General features: G+C 42.1%; 1 protein-coding gene across 4 annotated transcripts in view; it reads left to right on the top strand.

Annotated features, from left to right (window-relative positions):
- The first annotated feature begins 8,949 nt into the window (after positions 1-8,949).
- Positions 8,950-25,921, top strand: part of VBP1 (VHL binding protein 1) — a 42,148-nt gene continuing 25,176 nt past the window's right edge. For 3 of the 4 annotated variants that reach the window (XM_062007062.1, XM_062007061.1, XM_062007060.1), the window contains exons 1-8: positions 8,951-9,419; positions 17,045-17,187; positions 19,891-19,966; positions 20,804-20,906; positions 21,082-21,175; positions 21,278-21,389; positions 22,466-22,572; positions 23,172-23,213. In XM_062007062.1, the coding sequence (XP_061863046.1) occupies positions 9,290-9,419; positions 17,045-17,187; positions 19,891-19,966; positions 20,804-20,906; positions 21,082-21,175; positions 21,278-21,389; positions 22,466-22,572; positions 23,172-23,213 (807 nt within the window). In that variant the 5' untranslated portion in view covers positions 8,951-9,289. Of the gene's footprint in view, positions 9,420-17,044; positions 17,188-19,890; positions 19,967-20,803; positions 20,907-21,081; positions 21,176-21,277; positions 21,390-22,465; positions 22,573-23,171; positions 23,214-25,921 lie in introns of all 4 variants that reach the window. The other variant, XM_062007065.1, reaches the window with a different exon arrangement.

Genomic DNA, 25,921 nt, shown 5'->3' with positions numbered 1-25,921 from the left:
GGGTTCAGATAATGATGTTACACTGATTACATTATAGCATGGGTTTATTCTGCTTTATCTCCAAAAAAATCTTGACTTGCAACATGAGAGAAGAAGTGAAAGAAACAAGACTTTTGTTAACCTTGGTCAAGTGCTCAGCAGTAAGAATCAGAACAGCTCCTTCACCAAACAGAAACACTTGTCCAGGGAAGTATTTTGAAGATATTACAGAAGTCTTCTGCCACATGCCATTGTGGAGAGCAGCACGCCTGCAGGGACCGCTGCGAGTCGGAGGGCAGGAATGGGCTCGCAGAGGGAGCTGGGGAGGTCCTGCCTTTCTGCCTCCCAGAACCTTTGCAACTATGCTATAAATCCAGATTGGTTTGTCCTTCCCCTTTTTTCTTTTCCTCTTTCTTTTCTCCCTCCTTTAGACAGAGTCAGCAATTTAAAACTGAAATTCCACCAGCAGTTTGAGAGGTGGAAGATGTCTGAGAGGCCCAAAGCTCCCAGCACCAGGCACCAGCTCTAACCTACCCACGGTCAGAGCTGGATGGGGGGAAGGGGCAGGGGAAGAGGGACTGACATACATGTGGCAGGAGATGAGAAAGCTGATGTGTGGCTTTTACTAGTCATACACTGTTGGACACAACCGTCATGTCTATGGGGCACTTGGAAAAGGGGCTTAAAGGTCTCAGAGGTTGTGTATGATTTTGTGCATCTTGTGGGGTTCAAAACCAGCTCTGAAACAAACATGATGGCAGCTCAGGGTAAGAGTTAGTATTGAAACTCCTTCTGGTTTTTGTTTTTCAGCCGATGAGCATGTCTCATTTTTCTCCCAGAGACCTCCACATCCAGAAACCAGTTTCAGCCACATCTCACAGCAGTAACGGTCCTCAGAGCTTTACTGCAGTGCCTTACTGTGCTTTGGCAAAACTCATGGAAAACAAAGAGCCAAGCAGAAGGGACTACCAGTGCCCATGCAGACAGAAAAGCTGGGATAGAGATTCATCTTTTGCTGGTGACTGTGCAAAACACTTCAGTGTTCTCAGTGGTGTGAGAAGCAGTTTCACTTGCGGCTCACCCTTCTGTGGAGATGCCTTACTGTCCACCGGGAAAAAGCCAACGATTACAGTTCATTCTCTCAGGTTTGAACTGGGATTGAACAAGGCTGATTAAACTTGGAGTTGCATGATTTTTAGATCACAATCATGGTATTAAAAAAAACCCCCAAGCTAGTGATTTTCATCTCACTTCTATGCAGCAGAAGACCAGCCACTGCTAAGGTAGCTTTGCCACATTTTGGATTCAATGCTGTCGAGCAGATGGTATTTATTGACAAACCTGCTGCTAAACTGTTTGCATTCCCAGGGCTGTAGGTGCAGCCAGTCCGAAGCACATTCACTACTCATTGCTAAAATACTCACTTCCCTGGAAAACCATCTGTGTCATTCAGTCATGGCAGAAGCCCAGAAACATCCCATTCCCTCCGCCACAGCCACCGCCTCCTTGGCACTATTTATACACATCCATGCCTGGACTGTATTTCCTCTCTCCTTAACCGCCCTAGAGTAAACACAGGGCAGCAAGATGGATGAGGCATAAATTGTACATCTCATCTCCAGTTGTTCACCCTTACAAATACAAACCATAGCCTGTAAATGCAGGAGAGCAGTTGAGAGCAAGAGTTGCTAATGGAGCAACCTCAACTCCGGTGTGCAATGATAGAATCACAGAATCACAAACTGGAATCATAGAATCACAGAATTGTTTTGGTTGGAAAAGAACTTTAAGACCATCAAGACCAACCCCTCCCCTCACCCTGCCAAGCTCACCACTAAGCCATGTCCCTCAGCTCTTCAGCTACACAGTTGTGGAACATCTCCTGCCTCCAGCATTGCAATAACTCCACCACCTCTCTGGGCAGCCTGTGTCAGCATCTAACAACCTTCTCAGGGATCTCCAATCTAAACCCCCACTGGTGTGACATGAAGCTCTTTCCTCTTGTTCTGTCAGCCTCCACCTCACTACAACCTCCTGTCAGGTAGTTGTGGACACAGATAATGTCTCCCCTGTCTTCTCCAGACTAAACCCTGCCAGTTCCCTCACCCACCCCTCATGGGACTTGTGCTCCAGGCCCTCCCCCAGCTCGGTTGCTCCTCTCTAGACACACTCCAGCACCTCAGTGTCTTTCTTGTAGTGAGGGGCCCAAAACTGAACACAGTATTTGAGGTGCAGCCACACCAGCGCTGAGTTCATAACGTACTGCTTTCGTGCCAAAGAGATGAAGGAGAGAGAGATGGGCAAAGAGTATTACAAAGAGGTACCACTGTGGTGTGAAGACAAGAGCTGCAGCTGCCTCATGTAAGAAGCGCTGTTGTTCTGTCTGTAGTCTGCCAGAACCACAGAGGCAGTGGCCAGTGGCTTGGATGGCTCCTGCAGAAACATGCAGAACCTCGACTTGCTCAGCCACGCTGTGAGGGTGAGGTGAGGGAGAAACCTCAGCCCTAAAGACATCAACACTTCCTCGTCTCCTTGAGACCAACGGCGTGTTTGGTACTGGGACTGAGGTGGGTGAGGTATCTTTCCATCACTCGCTGGGAGCTGTTTACATATCTTTCAATTACGTTTCTATGCAACAATTTGCGTAGCTAATTGTGCATCTTTTATGGTGTCATGGCACAACCCTCCATAAATACATCTTTAATTTAGGATGATGAATGCACCTCGCCACTCCACCCGAGAAGCTAGTAGCTTCGACTTCTTTGTCCTTATCTGATTCAAAAGATGAAGAATTTCACCCAGACACGTTCTCTTACTAACAAAATAAAGCTCTGCATTGCATCAGAAATGTAGCTGTGTCTCCTAAGTGGCAGAGATGATGGCCTAGACTGGCTTGTCATGGATTACTTCCTCTACTGACAAGAATTCCTTCTCCTTCACTAACAGATTCATAAGACATCAGATGTCCTATTAGTCTCATATCTGCAGAAGTCTTGAAAAATGTGGATGATACCAGATGGATAATGGATGTGAACACAGAGGTTGCCCAGAGAGGCTGGGGAGTCTCCTTCCTTGGAGATCTCCAGTGCTGTTCTGCTTTGAGGTCCAGCTGTACCACATCACCTCTGGGATTCCTTCCCACGATATACTTTCCTGTGCTTCTATGACCATGGCAAATGGATCTGTGGTACATTTTATGATGTAGAATAATTCTTTTGAGTATCCTAGCTCAGTGCAATTTATTGTCTGGAATAGGAGTTACAAAAGCACTCTAATTAATGAATTAAACCAAAGGAAGGCACATCTATATGGTACTCCACTGATATGGCCTGAACAACAATCAAAAACTGACTTGCATTTCCTACTCCTTGGCTTTCAGTCTTTACAGACTGTGCTCAGTTTGTTGTGTTAGCCTGGGCAGGTGTTGGGGCTGAAGGGTGTGACTTACAGCCATCCATCCTGTGCACAGGCTGAAACATGGTGCAAGTCACTGCCCTGACTGAAGAGGGACATTCAAACTCATCTGTGGCCCTGACTGGCACGTTGAGTAAAGACAGAGCCATACCAATGGGAAACACTCAGCTCAGGTACTTACATGAGAAATTCAGGTTTTGTGAAGCAGAACAAAATAAGGGAGTCCCTGCTGAGGGTGGAGGTAGCACAGAATAGCTGCTGTGCTTCAACTCACACCCTCACTTAGTGCAAAATATCTTCCCTGTTTAGACAAGCCCTAAGAGATGTAGACATTTATAATGTGCATTTAATCTTTCCATCTCCTCTTTTCTTACTGTTTTGATGTTTCCTCAGGCTTTGAGGATTCAAGATAATTTTTTTTTCTCAGAAACTACAAGTCTTGAGGCAAAAATAAGGCAGCTAGAAATTACCTGCTGCCAGCTGGACTCAAGAGTTTGTACCTTTATCCAGTACAAGACATTTTCTATCTTTTAATAGCAGTAACTATGTTTTACTGCATATGCATTTTACTGCCTTTGAACTTATAGAAATCCTTCACTGACAACACTCCTCACCCCAGATCACAGGAACACTATTATTTGTTCAGATTTGGAGCCCTGCAATGAACATACCAAGGCAAGAGGTATATACCCACCAAGATGGAAACAACCACTGGTTGGCTAGAAACGTGTCTTGAAAATCATGCCACTGCCTGAAACACCATCATTTGCCTTGAAAGGCAAATCTGTGGCAACATGGTGAGACAATAAGACTCATTTCTGAAATAACCTTGTAAATTCCTGGGCTAAGAAACACAGCATTGAATGTATCACATCCCCTGTCACCCACAAGCCTCTGGAAAGACTGGGAGATAAAGCAGACTGTCAAAGACTATGTTGACAGCATTGGACAATGGAGCATGGAAGCACTGGGAGAGCAGTTTAGCAGAAGCCACTTGGCTGGTTAACAAGAGAGGATCTGCTAACTGTCCTTGTCCTGCCCAAATAAAACCCTCACATCTTGTGGGAGGAGATAAGGTCCCCTGTAGTGCACACAGGGAAGTGGCTGGGGAGGGTGGTGCGAGTTCCTTGTCTCGTGGATAAACCCATTTGTGGAACTGTCTTTGCTCAAGGACCTGGGTGTATTTAGTGTGTAATGTGGAAGGATGAGGAGACTCGGTGTGTGCCTCAAGGAGATTTAACCTCAAGGGGAAAATAATCTGTGATATGAGTTGTGTGTTGTAGGAAGTGATGTAGCAGGAACGACCTCAACCAACAGAGAGTGAGTTTGCAAGGAAGCAGACAGTACAAGGATGACACACACCAAGTCAGTGTGGGTGGCCAACAATTGAACATGATGCTTCTCCTGCCCTGAGCACTCATCTTGACAGATGAGGCCCAAGTCACAGCCTGGTCTCATGAACGTTTGGAGGAGTGGAGGAAACTCATGGAATGGGAGAATATTATCTATCTGTTAAAGGACAGGGGATAGTAGCCAATGAGAGTGCATAAATCTGTATGTTGGGTATAAAGATGGCTTAAGTATGGAATAAGCTCTAAATGTTGGTAAGAAGACATGCTCATTCCCTGTGGTCACCTAGTTGCCTGTAAGGAATGTGTAGAAGCTCTTCATAAATGTTCTCTGTGTTGTACAAATCTTACGAAAATAGAGGCATTTTTAATGTATTTGTGAAAGATACAGCACTGTGGATGCAAATGCTTCCTGCTTTATTGCTTTCATACTTGTGATGCAATCACAGACAGTTGGGTGTTTGGCAGTCTAGCACACATACTTATGGAGCATCTCACTTTGGAGATAATGTCAGGAATAAGGCTTTAAACAGTACCTTAAAATATGAGTTGACTGCCAGAAGCTGATAGACTTTTTGTTTATAACACTTGCATTAAACTGCCTCCTTATTACTCTACTTTTTGTAGTTTTACTGCAAAGTTGTAACCTAAAATAACTGGTACTGTGTTCATGGATCTTCTATGTATATGAGTGTTCACACTTAGATTAGTGTGCTATAAATGCAGAAGTTAAAAAAATACTCTTTCATGAAATGGCATGGGAAAACTGAGTGTTCTGAATGAGTAGTGGTCATGCTGCATTTCTTTCCTCACTGTATCAGGTGAGATGGAGTTAATTTTCCCCATGGCAGCCCTCACAGTGCAGAGCTTTATACTAGTAGCTAGAAAGGTGTTGATAACACACTGGTTTTAGGGCCACTGCTGAGCAGCAAGGCTGTCTCTCCAACATTCCATCCTCACCAGTACACTGGAGAGGACATAGCCAGGACACCTGACCCAACCTGGCCATGCCAAATGACATTTGCTCAGCAATAAAAGCTAAGGGAAAGGAGGAGGAGGGGAGGAGAGCTTGTTATTACAACATTTGTCTTCCGGAGCAACCACTACACCCAGGAACTGACTGGACATTGCCTGCTGAGGGAAGTAGAGAATAAATCTTTTGTTTGCCTTTGCTTCCTCACAAGGCCTTTGCTTTTGCTTTGTTAATCTGCCTTTATCTTAAACCACAAGTTCTGCTCCATCTTATTTTCTCCCCCTCCCTCCCCGTTCTGCTGAAGAGGGGAGCAGTAGAGCAGCTTGTTGGGCATCTGGAAATCAGCCAAGGTCAACCCACTACAAAACCTTGTTTGTATTTTTAGCCCTGTAATAAGCTGGTACAAAGACAGTCAGGCTAGGAGGACCAGAGGGAGTTGCAAAGCCCATCATTCTAGGCTGTTTGTTTAACCCAGCTTGCACGGTACCATTAACATGTGATTGATGGTGGTTTGAAATGCTTTCCTGGTAACAGTCCAGCTGCAGTGGGCCACTGTCCCTATCAGAGAAACCACTGTCACACCTGGCAAAAGCTGTGCCCTCCCTCCTGTTTGCTCTCTGGAAAATGGCAAACAAGTGAACACACACACACCAGGCAGACATGGCCACTTGCTGCAGTTTGACAGGTTTTCAGCCTGCCCCAATGCAAATTGTTCCCCCTCCAGAGGACTTTCTCATGAAGCTCTTCAGCTGTCTCTCAGAGGAGGAGGCACCTAACCCAGTCTCTGGGCACAGCCCAGGAAGGGGTCACTCATAAGCAGAGCACGCAGTAGGCTCAGTGCTGGGATAGGTTTTGGTTGGGGTGGTTAGTTTCCTTCACAGTGGCTGGTACAGGGCAGGGGTTTGGATTTGTGTTGAAAACCGTGCTGGTGACACAGGGGTGTTTTGGTTACTGCTGAGTAGTTCTTGTGCAGAACCAAGGCCTTTTCTGCCCAGTGAGGAGACTGGGAGTGCACAAGGAGCTGAGAGGACACACCACTGGGATATTCCAGATTATATGGCATCATGTATGGCAAATGAAGCTGAGGAAGAAGGAAGGGAGGGACATTTGGAGTGATGGTATTTGTCTTCCCTAGTCACTTTTACCTGTGACGGAGCCCTGCTGTCCTGGGGATGGCTGAGCATCTGCCTGCCCACGGGAAGTGGGGAATGAATCCCATGCTTTGCTTTGCTTGTGCATGCAGCTTTTGCCTCACCTATTAAACTGTGTTTCAACCCATGATTTTTCTCACTTTTACCCTTCTGATTCTGTCCCACATCCCACCAGGGAAGGAGAGCTGCATGATACTTAGTTGCTGTCTGAGGTTTAATCAAAACAGGCCTTTTTGGTGCCCAGCGTGAGGCTTGAAGGGTTTGAGATAATGAGTGCTTTGATTGGCACGTGCTAGATTGAATTTACAGCTGTTATTCCTCATTAGCTATTAATTGACAGGCTCCTGCACTTGCCATGGGCCTTGCCTGCTTCACTGTATATTAGAGTCTAGTGCTAGTGTTTAGTTTTAGCTCTTGCTGCTTGCTGTGCTGTTGTACTGCTTATCACCTCACTCTGCTGTGCCTGGGAACACTGATAACAGCCATAGTGATGTGCCTGGGCTGGCAGATGGCCGGGGCATCGCTGCTGCTTCTGTGCTGCTTTACTGGACAGGCTGGAACTCCAGCGTGAACTCGAGGCGAAAGGACATTGACCTATGGATGAGTCCACACAGAAGCAGGACACTCCAAAGCATCTGAGGCCATGGATAAGGCCACTCCAGAGCAGGTACATCTCAGAGCCCCTTTGCCTGTGGTTATGTCTGTGTTGCAGCAGGTAATACCACTGAAGGGATTGTGGCCCAAGGATAAGTCCACACTGGAGAAGGTACATCTCGAAGCTGTGCATGAAGTCATGCTGGTTAAACCCGATGGTCTGGTCCAAAGGCACTAGGGGAGGAGACTGTAATGGAAAATCCTTTCAGGAAGCTGTAAACCATGATTTGTGTTGTATATTATAGGATTTACTATAACAGGAACCACCTGAAACAATGGCAGACAAACCTTACAAGCAGTGCAAGTGCAGCAGTGACCTAATCTGAACTGCCTTCAGTGCCCAGTAACTCCACACAGCACACCACCTCTCCTGACCTGAATGACCACCACAGCAGATGGCACGGGGCTGTGTTTTGGATTTGAGCTGGAAATAGTGCTGATAACACAGGGATGTCTCAGTTACTGCTGATCAGGGTTTACACAGAGTCAAAGGCTTTTCTGCTCCTCACCTCATCAGGGAGGAGGCTGGGAGAGCCCGAGAATTTGAGAGGGGACACCACTGAGCCAGTTGAGTCCAAGGATATCCCAGATCACAGGACACCACGCTCAACAATAAAACTGGGGTAAGGAGGGTATCTTTGGAGTGATGGCATTTGACCCTTAGGCGTGCTGAAGCCCTGCTTTCCTGGGGACGGCTGAACACCTGCCCATCGGTGGGAAGTGGGGAAGGCATTCCTTGTTTCACTTCGCATGCAGCTTTTGGTTTACTTGTTAAACCGTCTTTATCTTAACCCACGAGTTTTCTCACTTGTACCCTTGATTCTCACCCCGTCCCATGGTGGGGAGCAAGTGGGGCTGAACTGCTACCTGGAGTTAAGCCGGGACAGTCAGGAAGGGATGCTGGGCTCACTCTTTTTTACGGATGTTAGTTCTGCAAGAGAAGAATTTTCCTCAGGAGCTTTTATTCTTTCTCCACAGCCCGCAAGAGCACGAGTTGCCCTGTGATGCGCTGTCATGTGAGGCCTTCCGTACCTGCAGATGCCAGGTGCCACTGAACTCACCCCGTCAAAATCTGACCGTTACATCACCTCCCCCACCACGCTGAGGGTGCACAGACACCCTGGTGCTCCGGCTGTACTCCAGGTACCACGGGAAACACCACGACCACCGGCCACTTTTTACTTAGTCTTATAAATCCGTCCAGAGAACAAAGAGCCGATGGAGGAGGAGGAGGGAGGAGAGCCCCGCGCTGCCGGCGGGTGGCCGCCGAGGGCCGGGACCAGCTCCGGAGCCGCCGCCGCCGGTGAGCGCGGAGCCGCGGGGCGGCCCGGCCCGGCCTGTGACGGAGCGGGCGGCGGCCGGGCGGGGCGGGGGCGCGCGCGGCGCGGGGCGGGCGCGGCGCGGGGGGCGGGCGGTCACCTGACGCCGCCGCCGCCGCCATTTTGTCTGGGAGTGTAAATGTGAAAGGGAAAGCCGGCGCGCGGCCCGCGGACGGAGGCGAGCGGCGGGGCCGGGGACGCGAGGGCTCGCCGCCGCAGCAAGGAGCGGCGGGAACAGCCTCCGTTCGCCGCCGCCGCGGCGGAAAAAGGGACTCGCCGGTCGCTTTCGCCGGCGAAGCATCGGAAGGGGGCCGTCGGCGCCCTTCCTCCGGGGAAGGCTGCGCTCGCCCCTCTCCTCCCTCCCCCGGCCGCGGCGCCGCCGCTCGCCCCGGCCTTGCCGCCCGCCGCGGCGGGTCCGCGGGGGGAAGCGCCGCCAGGGCCGCGCCGACGATGTCGGGGCAGTCGATCACGGACCGCATCACGGCGGCGCAGCACAGCGTCACCGGCTCGGCCGTCGCCAAAGCCGTCTGCAAGGCGACGACCCACGAGGTGATGGGCCCCAAGAAGAAGCACCTGGACTGTGAGTAGGAGCCAGCGGTGGCCGCCCGGAGCCTGCGCCGGCGGCGGGGGGTGGCTGGGGCCGGACCGCGGCTCGCCCGCCCGGAGCTGCGGGGCAGACGGAGTGGCCCCTCTGCCCCCGGGGCCGTGTGTGTGTGTGTCTTATACAGCTGGGTGAACCTGACCGGTTTGCTCTTTAAAACTTAGTTTACACGTGGAAGGAGCGAGCTTTGTACCGCCCTGTCGCGCCCAGGGAGCAAAAATACTCCAACCTTGTGAACTCTTCCCGATGAAAGCCTCTTAGTTTCTGTGCTCTGGATACAGCAGTGCTTATTAATCAGTCACCTGGGGAAGAGGTGGGTTAAGTCGTGTGAGTTTACTCTTGAGAGCGAGAAGTTAGGTTTTTATCCGTCTGTGCGTCTGGTGGAAGGCAGGCGTTTAAATCATTTCCCGAAATGCCACAGCTTTCTGTTTTACAGCTGTAAAAAGACTTGAAGCGAGGTAAAGGGAAGGGCGAAGGTGGAGCGGTACCTCTCTCCAGAATGAGAGTACTTTACCGTCGATACATTTAAGCTTAATATGTTAAAACTCCTTTCTGTATGTCAAAAGATGCTGAAAACTACCCGTGATAGCTGCAAAAGTATCAGTGGTGTTGCTTTTGCGTCAGGTTTTTTGTAACTGGATAGCAGTTGAAGTTACTGTTTGACTGCTCAGAAGTGCAGAGAGCTTCAAACCATGTACATTGGGCAGTATATCCGTTTGCTGTCTGTTTAAGGTGAAGTAAGTGTGTGTGTTCCTCTTGGGGAGAGAAAGAAAACAAAGCTTTATGCTGGTTTCTCCAAAGGGAGCAGGCTAGTGGTTCTACAGAACTCGTTCAAGTTTTTGGACCTGAAGTCTTTTCCAACCAAAATGATTCTAAGTTGCTGGTACTAAGGAGAGTCTGCTCATCAGGCTCTGAGAAGTGCTGGGTTAAGCTGTTTGGGGATAATTTGGCTGTCTGATGCTGTGGCACTCATCTGTTGATACAGGCTTGTGTGAGAGTCTTTGCTGTGGATCAGCTAGTTAAAAAGAAGCAAATATATATCTATATATAATTTGTTATTAATCTGAATGAGTGGTATCCATCTGCAGTGGTGAATACTGCAACTGCTCTGTTGAAACTGAAAGCTTTGAGTCAGAGTGTCAATTTCTTTTTTTAAAGATACCTTTTTGAAGTTACCTTTATTTTGAGTTGTGTTCCGAGTGCAGTAGAACAACTTAATGAGGTAACCCTTAAGTCTAGAAACAGCAGCATAACAGGAAGCCAGAAAGCGATGATAGTTTGCTCAATAGTTTGAAGGCTGCTAAAGCTTAAGAGATGTAGTGTGTTGTCTAATGTCACCTAGAATAAGTTACTCTCACCAAATAAGAAAGTAGGAACCTGGAAAAATTTATGGTACTTTTGAGAGCAGCATAAATTGAGGTTGCCTTTTGACTAAAAAATTCCTTTGAATATTTTTTTGATACAGACCTGTTTGTAGCTGTCAGTCTCCCGAAGGTCCCCTTCTGTGCCAAATGAGTGCTGTGTCTCGATGAAATTCACTTTCTCAGACTTTGGTCTAAGACAAACAAAAAGCTTGTTCTGAGTTGATATCTGAAATAGAGGAACACATCAATGGGGTGAGGAAAAGGTGATGTGAAGTATAGTACCACAAATATCTCTGTAAGGGGTTAAAAAATCCCAGTAAACATTCTCCAGTCATCACTGAATGTACCCAGGCACTGTTTTTCTAACATCTGCAAACCTTGGTGTGGCACTTCTTATTTTTTTTTCTTATACACAAAACCTACTTGTGTCAAATGAAAGCAGATAAGATAGTAGTGTAAGTGCTGTGATCTTTGGAAGAATCACACAATGTATTTTCAAAGATCCAGTGCAAGTACATTACAAATTAACTAAATTATGAAGGAAAATATAGCTTGGACTTAATGCAAAGCGCTGCTAGTTGCACTTTGGTTGCTACATGTGTGTGTCATTCAAAATGCTACACCATCTGGTATTACTTGTAATTGCTGCTCAAGAAAAAGCTTCACCGAGAACATGTTTTTTGAGAGCTGCTGCAGTTGTATTGGGGATTGTGCAGGAGTATCAGTATGTGCACTCTATTTAGAATAATTATTAAGATGCTCTTATTGCCAGGTTTCCTCTAGGGGGAAAAAAAAATCCTGTAATATTACAACATGGGTATTTACGGGAAGATGCTGCACACAGAGTGTGTTGAAGAGTCTTGGCTTCTGTCTGGCTACTAATTGCTGAGTAGTATAGTCATGTTTTTCTTGAGCAAAAAAGAACGCACACAAAACCCCAAACCCTCATCAATGTCAATGGGAATACTAGGGATTTTTTTTTCCTTTTAAAGTAGGTCACATTGTCCCAAAGAAGTCAGCTGATCTATTTCTGTAGTATTTAGTAATATTTTAGGATCATATAAAATGTTATGCAGGGCCTGATCTTTTTTTTAGTGGAGCACCTGAAGGTCTTGTCTCTTCATCCTCAGTGTGAGTTCTCTGTTTTCTCCTCAGCCTCCTGAGTTTGGGTTACAGTAGAGTGAGGCTAGATGCTGCTTTTGGTAACATGTCATGCTAACTGTTGAAAAGTCATAATCAAAAAATAATGAAGGTGTGATCGAGTTGGTAACTGGCAGAGTGACCAAAAAATTCCAACTCATATTTAACTTGTATACAGCCCTCTTAAGAAGCAGAGGAGGAGAAAGGAGTTGTTGCTACTCATCAAACCTTAAACTCCCTGTACATATACAAGCTTTGGAAATCCTGCACAAAATGATAATTCCAGTCCTGTAAAATTGTATTATGTAACAGAATTAGCTCTTAAGCCTTTTGCTTTAGGAGAAAGTCCAAGTTTCTCCAAAGTCATTGCAAGCTTTTTAAGTTTCACTAATAATGTCACTTTATGACTGTCACAGTTTTGGGTTGGTTTTATATCTGCCAGCCCTTACTTTTGGAAGCTGGAGTTGATGGCTCATGGGTGGATGCTTATGCAGTGGGTTTCTTGCAGAGATATGTTTTGATACAATGTAAAGGAACCCTCTTGAGCTCTTCCACAGGCGGTGAGGTTGGAGCTCGTTAGTAAGGTGTGAAGCTTTTCAATGCAGTTGTCCAGGACATTTTTTATAACCTGTAAATGTAGTTTTAATTTAGAAATTACTTAAAGCTTTTGAAAAAAACCGTTATGGACTTTCATGTATCCTGGTTGAATGGGAGAGTGGGACAGAAGAGCTGAATTGCTTTGCTGCTTGTAAAGTAACTCTGAGTTCAGATTTAAGTATGTTATAAATGAACCTTAAGGGTGGCTATCAAACACACACTCTAAGAGCACGTAGGCATAAAGGTACTTGTGTCATTCAGGCACTGTTTTCATTCATCTTCCATCAAGAATTGTTTCATTCCTTAGGCTGCACTGGGGAGAGTTTGCTGATGTGACTCTTCTTTTTGATGTTTTTCTGATCCATAGTTGACAGTGCAACTTCCCAAACAGAAATGTGGGGTCTTGTTTCAAGATTGCTGGGGTTAAGGGAAGTGGCCTTAATTTAAGTCTGCCTTAGAGCATGTTCAGTCTTGTGATAAAATGGAAGAAATACAGGAAAATTAAACCATTATGGTGGTCTTTAACTTCCATTTTCACAATTCTCCTGAGAGGCATTCCTGGATCAAGAATTACGACTTTTTTGTTATTTGAAAGTTGAAAAGTATGTCGGTTTCTTTCAGTGTCTGGCTGAGAATTTTCCAAAGGCCTGATATATGTGATTTTTAATATCTGGATTTATGCATGCTGTTCTCTGAAGAGCTGTATGATTTTTATAGACAATGTGCCAGTATTTCAGATGAGCTGTGGGAGAGAATTCCTCAGTACTCTTCTAGGCAGTAAGGTTTCCAGAGCCCTTCCAGACTGCTCAAAAACCCAAATGGTTCTCTTTTGGTTTAAAGCTGTTTGATTTGTTTTTTTTAATGTTAATATGTTTCTAAATTCAATCCTAGAAATAGCACCATAGTTTCACTTGCTGTTTAAATGGTTCCTATGGGTAACTGTCAAAATGCTTTGAGTTGTAAAGTGGCTATATAAGTAGCATGATAAGAAAATGAGCATCGCTTGCGCTACGCATTTCATTCCACTTTTTGCTGCCAACAGCCATGTTAGAGTTGCCCAGCTGTCAGTCTCAGGTGCATGTGTTCCTGTACCCTCCCAGAGGTATGGGGTTGATAGCCTTTTCCTCCTTTGCTGCCAGCTGTGACAGAGCCATACAGTTGTTCCTGTATAGCTATTCCTACTGCAGACTTGGAAGAACTGTATTAGAGAAATGACACTTGCATTTTATATGTATCTCAATTGCTAGAGTTCAAATGTGATGCTAGTTTTCTTGTTACTAACTGTAAAATATCTTTTGATTACCCAAAGTAGCCTTATTAATCTTTTTAATCTTACATTTTTGCAATACACTCTGAGGAAAGTCCAGTTTTGACCTACAAAACACACTGACGTTTTTTCAACCATTCATCCTTAGTACAGTGTTTTAGAGACTTTTAGTTTGCCTTTGTGTTCTTGGGTATTGACACCTGCAGATTATCTGTTTGCACGTTCAAGGAGATTTTGAAGCCAAAGATCCCATTTGTGCTAAGTGCTGTTAATAAAAATTGTCTTCAGGAGAGCCCCAGTACATGTCTGAAGGGCATGAGACTTGTGTCTCACTCGAGTCCTCTAACCTTAAGCACAGCTTGAATTAAACTGAGTAGCCCTACATATGTGAAATAATTTCCTTTTGTTTGCCTTTTAAAATGCTCGGACTCACATCTTACAGAAGCAGGTAGTACATGCTGGAAAACCTTACTATCACTTTTACAGAGAACAACACTTTTCAGTCACATGGAACCATGCTTGTAGAATAAAACAGCAACATAGAAGTTTCTCAGATGCTCCAGAGGTCTAACTTCCACTCTGTTAGTGTAACTTGACAGGAGACTCCTTTTAGTTTTGTGTAGCAAAGCAGAAGCCAGTTACTGCCTTCTGAAGGTAGACATCTGGATGGCTTTTTGAGTGATGGCAAACCTTCAATGGAATAATAAGCCACAGCTTCTTTTTATGGCTTAAGGAGAGGCGATACACCGTTTGACATAGTTGCCAACAGAAGGATATCTATCACATCGTGCCTGAGAAGCACTATAAGATCATCTTTGGTATCAGTCTTAGATATGTGCAAGGGATATCCCAGGTGTTCAGCATTGTTAGGGCCTACTGGAATGTCTGCTGGTAGATCTTAGCATGAAGGAAGGTGACAAGATTGAAATCTGTGGGTGCTGGCAAAATGAATGAAATTAGCTTAGCTTAATTTGACTTGAGAGCAGAGAGTATTTTAGTTTTAACCTGGATTTTCCTACCCAATTTCATCTCTTATTAGATAGATATTCTTAATATTGGCAGTCTTCAGTGAAAAATTTGACTCGCTTAAATGGTCGTGTGAAGGAAAAGGACTTTGTGCAGAAATAATATTTTCCATAGGCCATGTGGTCTTTGATCTCAGCAGATCTGTGGAATTTCTTTAAATGTTGCTGATATTGCTCTATATAGAGTTTGTTGGGATTTTATTGATTATTTTTTTGTTTGGCTGCTTTTTTACAAACTGAGGATAAGACTTGTAACAGTTCTGTAGTGTTTCTGTGCTGGTTACAGAGGCTTCAGTTACGTGGAAAACACTGAGCAAGATCTATTGTCTTTATAATACTGAGAAACCAATTGGATTTCAGAAGACTTTTTTGCCTTAATGAGTTCTGAGATAATTACAAATGTCATAACAATGTTCTTATTCAGCAGTTGGAGTTGTTAAATTAGAATTCAAGTTTTCTCTAGGTGTAAATTCTGGAATTGGGACTTGGTTCATTGTATGGGGCAATAAATATCTGTGGACTGTTTGGACCTCTAGAAATTGTAATGTACTCAATTTGACAGAGCACCTGATGATGGTAGAGCCATGAGTGGTGAGCAGCATCTATCAAATGACTTTTCAATATTTACAAATGTGAAGATTCTAAAAAAAAGTTTAAATACTACTGGACAGTAAGGTTTTCGTGTATAGTTTGCTTAAAACTTATTTTCAGGGCTCTTCCTGTGCAGTTATTTCAGCACTTTTTTTGTTTTACGTGTAAGGATGAAAGTTTCCACCCCAACTTGCATGTTTTGTCCCTATTTGGAGACCTTTGACGTCAGAATGAAATTAGTAACTTATTAGAATTTGCATTTTATAGCTTTCTACCTCACAAGATACTATCTAAAACTCTTTACTCTGTTGAAATTACTCTGGTTATTAAATTATTCTAATCAGTAATCCTTAATCAAAGGACTTTATGTTCTTAATAATCAGATCTTTAATTAAGATACACCTGTAAAATATTCCATGCACTAGAACAGATAAATTCTAAGTGCAATATTTCTATCAAGTACTTTGTCCTAAACTATCAATGTGCGATCTCTAAGTTCATGTTCAGACTTCTCATGATAATGTAGTTTGTCCTTTACATACTGCTAATAAGGCAAATAAGTTGGTGCCAGTGCCTGGCTATTGGGCTGCTGCTCAGCATCCCGAGCACCTGCCCTTCTTCAAGTGCTTACACAGGCAACCCACACAAACAGCAGCGCTGCGCTGCAGCCAACAGCCTGCTCGCAGGCTTGGCTTAAAGGAGAGGCCACAAAGGAAGCTTTTCAAACTAGACATTTGTTTTATTGGCCTTGCCCACTTCTTAAGGTGTACTTTGATTATTCCTGAGCCAAATTCAACTTGGTGAGAGAGTAAGTGTCTAAGTTGCATGTCCAGAGGGCTTTAGCATAGTCCTGTGTTCTGCTGTCTTCTCAGCAAGTATCTTTGCTGGTATTTTCAGGCAGACTCTTTTCCCGTGGGTCTATTGGAGCCTGTTCTGGTTTTGTACCAACACACAGGCAGAGACTTGAAGCTCTCTGACCTCGCAAGTTAATGTTCTACTGTTGAGTTTATAATTGGACACACAGAGGCTTTTTTGTACAAAACCCTGAGACCTGCGGTGATCTGCTGTGAGATACTCAGTAGGCTGGTGGTGAGGTTATTGTAGCTAAGTGGAAAGGTGGGTAGGTGCAAATTGTTTCTCTTAATTTTTGTAGAGAGGAGGCTTATTACAGCTGTGTAGTGTCTTGTTTGGTATTGTGTGTCAGTACTTAGGCTTAGGTCAGAGTTAGAGTACTTACTGTTGTTTTCTTGAGGCATGAGTGTCTCAGCTTTTCCTTGCTTTTTGAAAGATCATCGTTTTTTTGAGTGGCACTGAGCATCCAGAAGGTCTGTGCTGGCTTTCAGACAATAATTTGGGCATAGAGTTTCTCCTGGAGCAAATTATTTATTGATGAGCTATTGGGACTCCCTAAAATCCTTGAAATGACTTTGAAGTTATACTTGTCTTTCAGTGAATTTGAGCAAGGAATGTGAACTATCTCAATTATTTTTTTTTTTAAACAAAGAACCAAAGTTAATGCTTCCAGTTTGAATTTTCAATGTAAAACCACAAAATAACATGATCATCCTCTCAGAGCATATAACTCATTGTAATGCTTTGATTTTTTTTTCTTTACTTTAGATCTCATACAGTGCACAAATGAAATGAATGTGAATATTCCACAGTTGGCAGACACACTCTTTGAGAGGACTGCAAACAGTAGCTGGGTTGTAGTGTTCAAAGCTCTAATTACAACACACCACCTCATGATGTACGGAAACGAGGTAAGACATGATGAGTTCTCTTAAAGCCTCCTTGATGGTTTTAAAAAATGGTCTTAATCTGTGAAGCATTAGATATGTTCTTCAAAGGTCTTTGTTTTTCTTCCACTGATGGCTGTAAAGTACTTCAGACAAGTAAATATTCCTTAATTATTTCAGTACCAAAAAAAAAATACCAGTGTTTGCAATTAGCTGCCTTTACCTGAGTTGAGCTGTGAGGGAATGAATGACCTTTCTGGAATGAAAACCTGAAAAACTTCTGATGAGCTTTACTTCATTAGGGTAGTGCTTATCACTAAGAGCACAGTAAAGGTCTTGTTAGTGCTCCATAAATGTGCAGCCAACCTATTAACAGATAAAAGCACTTACAGAAGAGGGGAGGAATATGGTGGCTAGAGTATTTGATCTTGCAAATCATCATCTCATGGGCTAAGTCCTCATGTGTTGTTGCCATTGACATTCTTCCGAAACAGGTTTCTATTGTATTTCGTTCACTAAGTTATTTCATCACTATTTATGAAAAGCTTCCCAGGGAATACCATGGCATTAGAAATGCAGCCTCTCTTATACAGTCCTTCCATTAAAACTAAACTTTGTCAGGTGACATTTTAGTCCTGAACTCGTGTGTAGTCATTCTCCTAATAAATGACTGTTGACTACTGTTGAATATTGCAATGATTATTCTTAAAGGTACTGCTTCCAGACATTAAACTGCTCTGAAAATTTAGTGCTGTCTCTCTCTCCAAAGCTCTGTAAACTTAATTGAAATGGGCTATAAAACAGTGTGCTCTTTGTGAACACTTCTGCAAATTATGTATGTACTTAAACTGTAGTTTCAACAGCTAATAGGGTGAAATTAGAGGTTAACACGAAGTAAAATTCACTGCTTGGAATTCACTACTTATTCCAACTATAAAGCTGAACCCAGTGCTGTCAGTTTGTATATTTTAGTCTCTCTTCTTCCAATACAGTTCATATCAACACACTGAAACTTAAAAAACAAGGAAACAACTGAACCACAGGAAAAAAAATCCAAACGTGGAGTTGTGGGCTACCAGTCAGTACCTGTTTGCCTATACAGTGTTCTGTGGAGTTGGGGTTTTTATGTCTGTACCAAGACCGCTTCTCAACTTTGAATGGATACATTTGAGACTTGAGAGAATTCCTTGAATCTGCTGAGTTAACATGTCTGGAACGCTAGTTCTGTAATTTCAGGTGGAATGCAAGTGTACTTCTCACTCTTCTAAAACATTAAGAGGCCTTTTTCTTAAACAGAGAAAAAAACATTGGACTTCTGTTATAAGTAAAAGTAAATATTGCACAAGGTCAAAATGCTGTCTGAGTGATTACAATCTTGCAACTTCTTGTTCAATGTGATTACCTATTTCTTGTGAAGAAGTTTTGAGTTAAACAGGTTAGAATTCCTGTTACCTGTGCATTGTGCAATGCAAGACCCCTGACATCTGGAGAGTGAGAGTTAGCCTTGGCCCTTTTAAAATGAGATTCAGAACAGTAGCTGATTTTAAAATGTGTATAGACACTTTTTGAATATCACTGTTCTGTTCCTGATTGTGTTCCATCTGTTTCTTCTATATCTCTTTGAATTCAGTACTAAGATGTACAAAGACCAGATAAACCGACTGGAAAACAGAATAAGAAGTTAAAACAGTGCCAGAACTATTGGTAGGCAAGCTGCATGTTGTAGGGTTGTGTGAATTCTGTAGCTGTAGGGTGAGAACACATGGAGTTACTGATGAGGTGGTACGTGACAATTTGGGGGATCATTTGGACCCCATGGAAGGTAAAAGCTTTCAGTTTTAATAGTACTTGTGAGAAGAAATTTCTTGTTGCTGTGCCTAAGCCCTTGTTACAGCTCTCAAAGTACAGGGAACCTGACTGAAAAACTACTATTTTTGAGGAGTGTGGTAGTCTAAACCTGGCAGCCAGGTGGATTTACACCATGAGGGGTGAGGGAACAAGCCCTGTGTGCTGTGGTAGCAGAGAGATTCAGATCTAAGGTGTAACACGTCTCTTAAGCTGTACTCATCATAATCCCCTTCTATGGACTAAAATGCATACAAAGAAGAGAGAAAGTCCAGAAATGCCTGTTGTAGGAGATCTTGCTATCTGGATGTATTTCTCTCTTGTGTGTTTGTGGAGCCAGCTATTATTTGTCAAAAGTTAAATAATGTTTAGTCAGATCATTGCATTATAATATATATATTCTACATATATATGTACATTAAAAAGTAATTATAACCCCAGTGCTGCTGCTCACAGCAGTTCCAGGGGTATTATTCTTGCTAATTACTCTTAAACTTTGTAACTAAGCCTGTCTCCCACTTCTAAGGCAGCAGGAGAGCTGTGCAGACTTCAGGAGCTTGCATAATGTGTTTTCCAGCTCATCTGTTCTAAACTATGAATTTAACCTAAGCAGGTTCCTCTAGGATTGTTGGTTTTTATTCACAGACAGTGGTGCCTTTCTATTGAAACTAAATTTAACTTTGACCAAATTGAGTTTTGGGTTTCGGAGCCTTTTGCTAATCAGTAGTTTCAAGTTTTCCATAAATTTTTCACTTTTATCTGATTTCTATTGTTACTAGAGATTAGTAGAAATGATCACAAGGTAAGTAGAGTTCTCTTGTAATATGCTAAGTATTTTGGCTCTCATAACAATGATATTCTCAACTTTTTCTTCACCAACAGCGCTTTATCCAGTATCTTGCATCCCGAAACACTTTGTTCAATTTAAATAACTACCTGGACAAAAGTGCCATGCAGGGTAAGGGTATTTTACTGAAAAAAATAGCTCTGCTGCTTTTCTTTTCCCATGTGATAGTGCCTATGTCAATGCACTCTAGGAGACAAATGACATGTAAATGAAAGACTGTGGTGGTTTATATTGCATGAGGAACCAAGGAATGTCCAGCCAAGAATGTAGACACAAGGAAAGTGGGATTCTGAGTTACCTAGCAGAGTGCTAGAAATGTGTGTGTACTGTGTGTATCCTGTGCTTACACAGCTGGAAACTTTACAAGCAAACTCTTAATGTTGACTGGAATAAACCTGATGACTGTTAGCACAGTGATATGTTTTTAATATTGCATTTTAGTGTCTGAGGAGTAAATGCTTACTGTTAAGGTGCATGAAACTGTAACTAGAATGTGCTGTATAAATAGTGAGAACTCCTTTAAGCCTCTGAAGTCATTTAACTACTTGCCAATGGTTGAAAACACTTTTGGGTCTTTATGTGGTTTTTGAGGCATTGCAGATAAGTTACCAAAGTCTTCAGCATTTTAATACAAATATATTTTTAATCTCACTTCAAGAACATGTTAGTAAGAACTGCTTGGTTCTTGCCTAATATTTTAACATGTTCAGGTGTTTATTCTCATAATTGCAATGAATGTTTTTCCTAATTTTGGCAAGTTGGGAAGAAACTTGAACATCACATGTCAAGGTGAAAAATAGTGAAACTCAAGTCTCTCTGAAGCGCCTATGAAAGGCTTTTTTATGCAAGTTGATGTAAAATGGGCTAGTAGGAAGAATGTTCTTGAAAAGAACCTACAAGAAACTGCATCAGTTCAAAATGTCTAACTTGCAAATGCTTAATTTTTAGGCTATGATATGTCTACCTTCATTAGGCGATACAGCAGATACTTGAATGAAAAAGCACTTTCGTATAGACTCGTAGCAGTTGACTTCACCAAAATGAAAAGAGGGTAAGACTGCTACTGCTTCTTTTGTTTGGTCTTTCATAGTGAGGAGGGCAATGTTCTTGGGCTTGTCATAGCTTAGTGTCCCTTTTGATGCCTTGGAGCAAAACAGTAGTGTTGAAAGTGCAAAAAATGCTGAATTCTCTTGGTGACTTGTAAACGTGTGTCTTGTATCGTGTAGGATAGATGGAGTGATGAGAACCATGAATGCTGAAAAGCTGCTGAAAACTCTTCCAATCATACAGAACCAGCTCGATGCACTCCTTGATTTTGATGTAAGTAATTTAAGCTCAGTGTTAGGTACAAGCCTCTCATTTTGAAGTGAGTTTCGTTACTTTATTAAATACTAATTTACTTTCTCGTTGCTTTCTACACAGGCAAATCCAAATGAACTAACAAATGGTGTTATAAATGCTGCCTTTATGCTCCTCTTTAAAGATTCCATTAGACTTTTTGCAGCATACAATGAGGGGATTATTAATCTTTTAGGTATGTGAGATTTTTTTTTTTAGCTTTTGAACTTCTGTGAAACATATTGAGAGAACTGAACAATGCAGACAATTTGTGTGAAGTTTCCTAATAAGTTGTTTCTGCTTCATTACCTTTACATTAAGCCTGTCTTATTTTCAGTGACAACTAGCATAGGCTTAAACATAGGCTTCTACCTTGAAGAATACATCTGAATCAGAAACTGAGATGAGAGTGTGACTGGTGAGACTGAAAGATACCATAAATGTGCAGTGGATAACCTTTGGCAGTTGGACTGTAAAAGTCTTAGCGAGGTACCTGGTATTCTGAGTATTTAGTGTAGTCACAGTATGACTGACTGCTTGTTTCCATACTTTCTCTATAGCTTGACTGTTCATTAACTGATACCACTGGTACCTGTTTCTACATGAGCCTAATAGATGATCTTTAGGGTTTTTTGCTTGAAGAGCCATGAGCTCTTAGCAGAACCATATAATGACAATTCAAGCAAATTTTTGAATTAGGACATCTGATTAGTTCTGCTAATCCATTCATTTTCACTCAACTAAATATCTATAAGTATATATTGGCAAAACCATAAAAAGGGAAGGATGTGGTTGATACTCCTTTAGGTAGGTCAGTTCAGTAAATGTACCACTGCAGTAGCCGTTCTGGAGCCTTCTGGATATTGGACTCATTTACAGACTTCAAAACATATTGATACAAAGTCTAAGAAAGTAAATACATTCCAGAAATATTTTTAAATTATAAAATAATTGATTTCATTGCCAGCTAATAAGCTGACTTCTTGCAATTGTTCCCCATGATACCTAATTTCACAATTGGAATGATTCACATCCATGCTTAATAAAACTTTGCCTTATATTCTAACGTACTTAAATACAAAAATCCATATTTTTCTGTTGACTAATTTGCTACAAAAGGTGCCAGATAGTCATGTAAACTTTAAAGTCTGAATAGATTTGAGTTACTCCTGTCCATTCTCTCCCTGAAGCTCGTCTTTAACTTTTGTAATACTGTGTCAGCTTTTTGCTGGGAAGGCTGTTATCTTACAAGAGTTTTATTTGCATCCTCAGAAAGATATTTTGATATGAAGAAGAATCAGTGCAAAGAAGGCTTGGATACATACAAAAAATTTCTAGCCAGAATGACCAAACTGTCAGAATTCCTCAAGGTAGCAGAGGTAAATAAACTACATCTATGGAAAGGGTATAATTTAACTGTATGTACTGGTACCGTAGTCTGTATTCTTAAAAATAACTTCACAGACATTAATGTTTGCTCAACTTTGCTGTACAAGAAAGTGTTCTCCAGCTTAGTTGTTCTAAAGATTTTACGTGCTCATTAACATGAAATTATATTCTTGGGTATCACTTTTATTAGCCAAACATAGTAAACTTTCTGAAATGATGTTATAAATTTCATGAGTGGTCCATAATATATGAGCTGAATCTTACAGTGTGCATACAATGCTTGCCTTCACTGTAACTGTTAAAAATGGAGATGTGGTTCCAGTAAGCAATGTGGGTTTTTAATGCTCCCTTTAAGCTTTTCTGCATTTAAAAGTGAGGCTGGATGAAAGGTTGGGGTTGCTTTGAGATGCAGTTGAATGCATGTGTGTTTTCTAAGGTGTGTTCCTTGTGAAACTCCCACCATTTCAGAAGGTTGTGAATATCCCTTGTTAAAATGTTTGTTTCTGTGTAACATTGACATAACTGTGGTTTATTTCCAGTCCCACTGCATGAAGTAATGTACTTTTTGTTTTTTCTTTTGTGAACTCAGCAAGTTGGAATTGATCAGGGTGACATCCCAGATCTTACTCAGGTCAGTGTACATTTCATATTGATTAACCCAATTATTTTGTTCTTTGTGTTTTAAACAGTTTATGTGTATTATAGGAATCCTTCACCTCTGGACTGTATTATCTTCTGTGTCTTTATATATGGGAAATGCATATGGATTAAATGTACTCACTGCTCCCACTTTGAAGCTCTTAGATTTTTTTTTTCATTGTTTAAAGCAGCAAAACCACAGAATGTGTTTCAAAACCTCCTGTTTTTTATCACAGAGGATTCACTGGCATGTAAGCCACAAACATTTTTCCATGAGGAAAACCTATTTTCACTGTAGCTTAATGTCTTCCAACACACTTGGAAGATTACAGGTAGCTAGTTCAATCAAGAACTTTTTTCTTTCCCCTGAGATCTGAATGGATCTCATGTTCCTATATCAGCAGTTCACTCTGGCATCCATATTACTTAGTAGCATGAGGGGCATGTGCAATAAGGGTTATGCTCTGGAAAATTGAATTTAAAAGGTGGAAGGCAGGGGAACACCTAGTGAGAATAAATTCAGGAGCAGAAAGGAGATGAGATTGTTTGATCAGATGAACAGGAGACACTGATTGTGCTCTTCTGTGGACTAAGTTATTCTTTCCAAGTTCCTCCAGTTGATAGGGACGTTGTATTTCTAACCTGGGACCAACCCAACAGGACAGAGGTGTTTCATGTTATTTCTGTAGCACAGAGTAACTGATGGGTAGAATAAATGGCAGTCTGTCAGGAAACTCGTGCAGTAATTGGGTGCCTTAGAGGTCTAGAGTACTGAGGCTGTTTGTGTGGAGTCAGTGTTAAACAGTTAAAATCTAGTGTGTGAACTTTGAACAGTCTCATCTAGTCCAACACTACCTTCATGAAACGAAATTCCATGGGTTAATCACGAAAACTAAATCCACTGTGAAGATTTGAATCAATTTTGTGACTTTTAAATATGGAAATCAAACCTAAACCATGAACTTCTGTTGTCAGTGTTGTTCATGACTACCTACAGGGTGATTTCCATCTGAAATATTCATGTTTCAAAGGATAAATCTCAATACTTGCTCCTAGCAATTAATATTAACCCCTTTAAGAATTTTTAAGCCTTTGTGGTAGTAAAGAAATATGACTGTAACCAGGAGAATAAGAGCAGGTAATGAATGCAAACACTGATTTGATGTTTTCTATTGATGTTTGTTTTTAGCATCTTACTCTCTCTTTTGAGTAGTCCTGCAGTATTTGTCTGGTCTATATTATGCTAATCAAATTATACTCAACTCTGAAGTTATACTTCACTAGGCTTGTGTGAACTTGTCCAGTTAATTGGGTCATTATAAAGCTCTTCAAAGGAGGGGGTTTTTATATACTGAGAATACAGGATTTAATTTAACTTTGCTGCTTTTACATCTGAAACTTTCAGAGAGCAGAGCCCTTGATATCTACAATTCTCATAACATTTTTTTTTAACAGCTCAGCTGTTTTGTTGCAAGTGCTTTTAGACATGTGAAAGACAACTCTCTGAACTGTGGTGGTAGATGTCAGTGTCCTGTATATTTTGGCAATTGCAATACCATTGTTAAGCATTCCACTTCCACAGTTAACCTCATGGCATTGAGTAAGAGTTAGATAATTGTATATCCATTTAGTGCCACATGAAAAGAATTTGCTACAATTTCTTCATACTAGGCTTTCACAAAAACTTATTTTTCAATATGCTTGTCTCTGAAATAAGTTCTGACAGGATCATGTCTTTTTTTTCTATTCTAGTCTAGGATATCTTCCCCCCCACCCCACAATACTTTGTGTACATTCTGGAGTATATTCTGTTCCAGGACATGCATATTTCAGCATTTCTTTAGATGTTCCTGACAACAATGGTTCTATCTCTTCAGAAGTTTATTATTACTGCTGCTTTGTAACTGTTTTTCTTCCTTGTTTCTAATCTTCACACTGCTGGCATTTTTGCCAGATCCTGTAGAGAGATCTTTCCTTTACAGGTGCCCTGTTTCACAATGATGTTGCTTACTTAGTGTTTATAGCTGTCACTGTGTTTCACAAATGCAACTGGCTCATTTTCCTCTGCATGGATGTTAGCCTATCTGATGTCTTTGGGTGAGGAGAAGTAGCAGAGTCATAAAATAGTGTTTTTGGAAATCCACCAAAACCCAACTTTATTTGAAATGATGTTGCTAGTTTCTGATGTTTTAGGCTATCAGAGGCTTGGGAGTAATTGGGTTAGTTTATTGTGCAGTCATGTGTTGAATAGCTACTGAGTCTGCAGGAGTATTGTTGAGATCAAATTGGATTTGATTGGCTTGTTATCAAACCTAATGTCCTGCTGAAGTCAAGTGTTTCTAATGCAAGCTTTTAACTATAAATATTTGAATGGAAAGGGTTTGACTTTTAGTGGCTACTGGGGAAAAGGGATCAGAGATGCAAGTTTAAGGGATACCGCTTAATCAGCTGCGATTATTGGGTTAATCTTAACGCAGCAAATACTGTTGCCAAAACAAGAATGCAGCTTGCATAGGCAGCTACTCTGGGGGAATCCTTGTTGTACCATTGTGGTGCTGCTCCTTTTGAGGAACTGCAACTGCGTAGATAGAATCCAGGTGTGCAGGATGGCAGCACAACCCAAAGGCACAGTTACTGGTGTGTGAGTTTTTGTTTGGTTATAGTGGATGAGGAAGCTAATCTGTGTAATAAACAGTGATG

The sequence above is a fragment of the Colius striatus genome, chromosome 13 (assembly GCF_028858725.1).
Source record: "Colius striatus isolate bColStr4 chromosome 13, bColStr4.1.hap1, whole genome shotgun sequence".
Classification (NCBI taxonomy): domain Eukaryota; kingdom Metazoa; phylum Chordata; class Aves; order Coliiformes; family Coliidae; genus Colius; species Colius striatus.
Note: the sequence above shows the minus strand (reverse complement) of the source record. Positions and strands in the feature narration are given on the sequence as shown.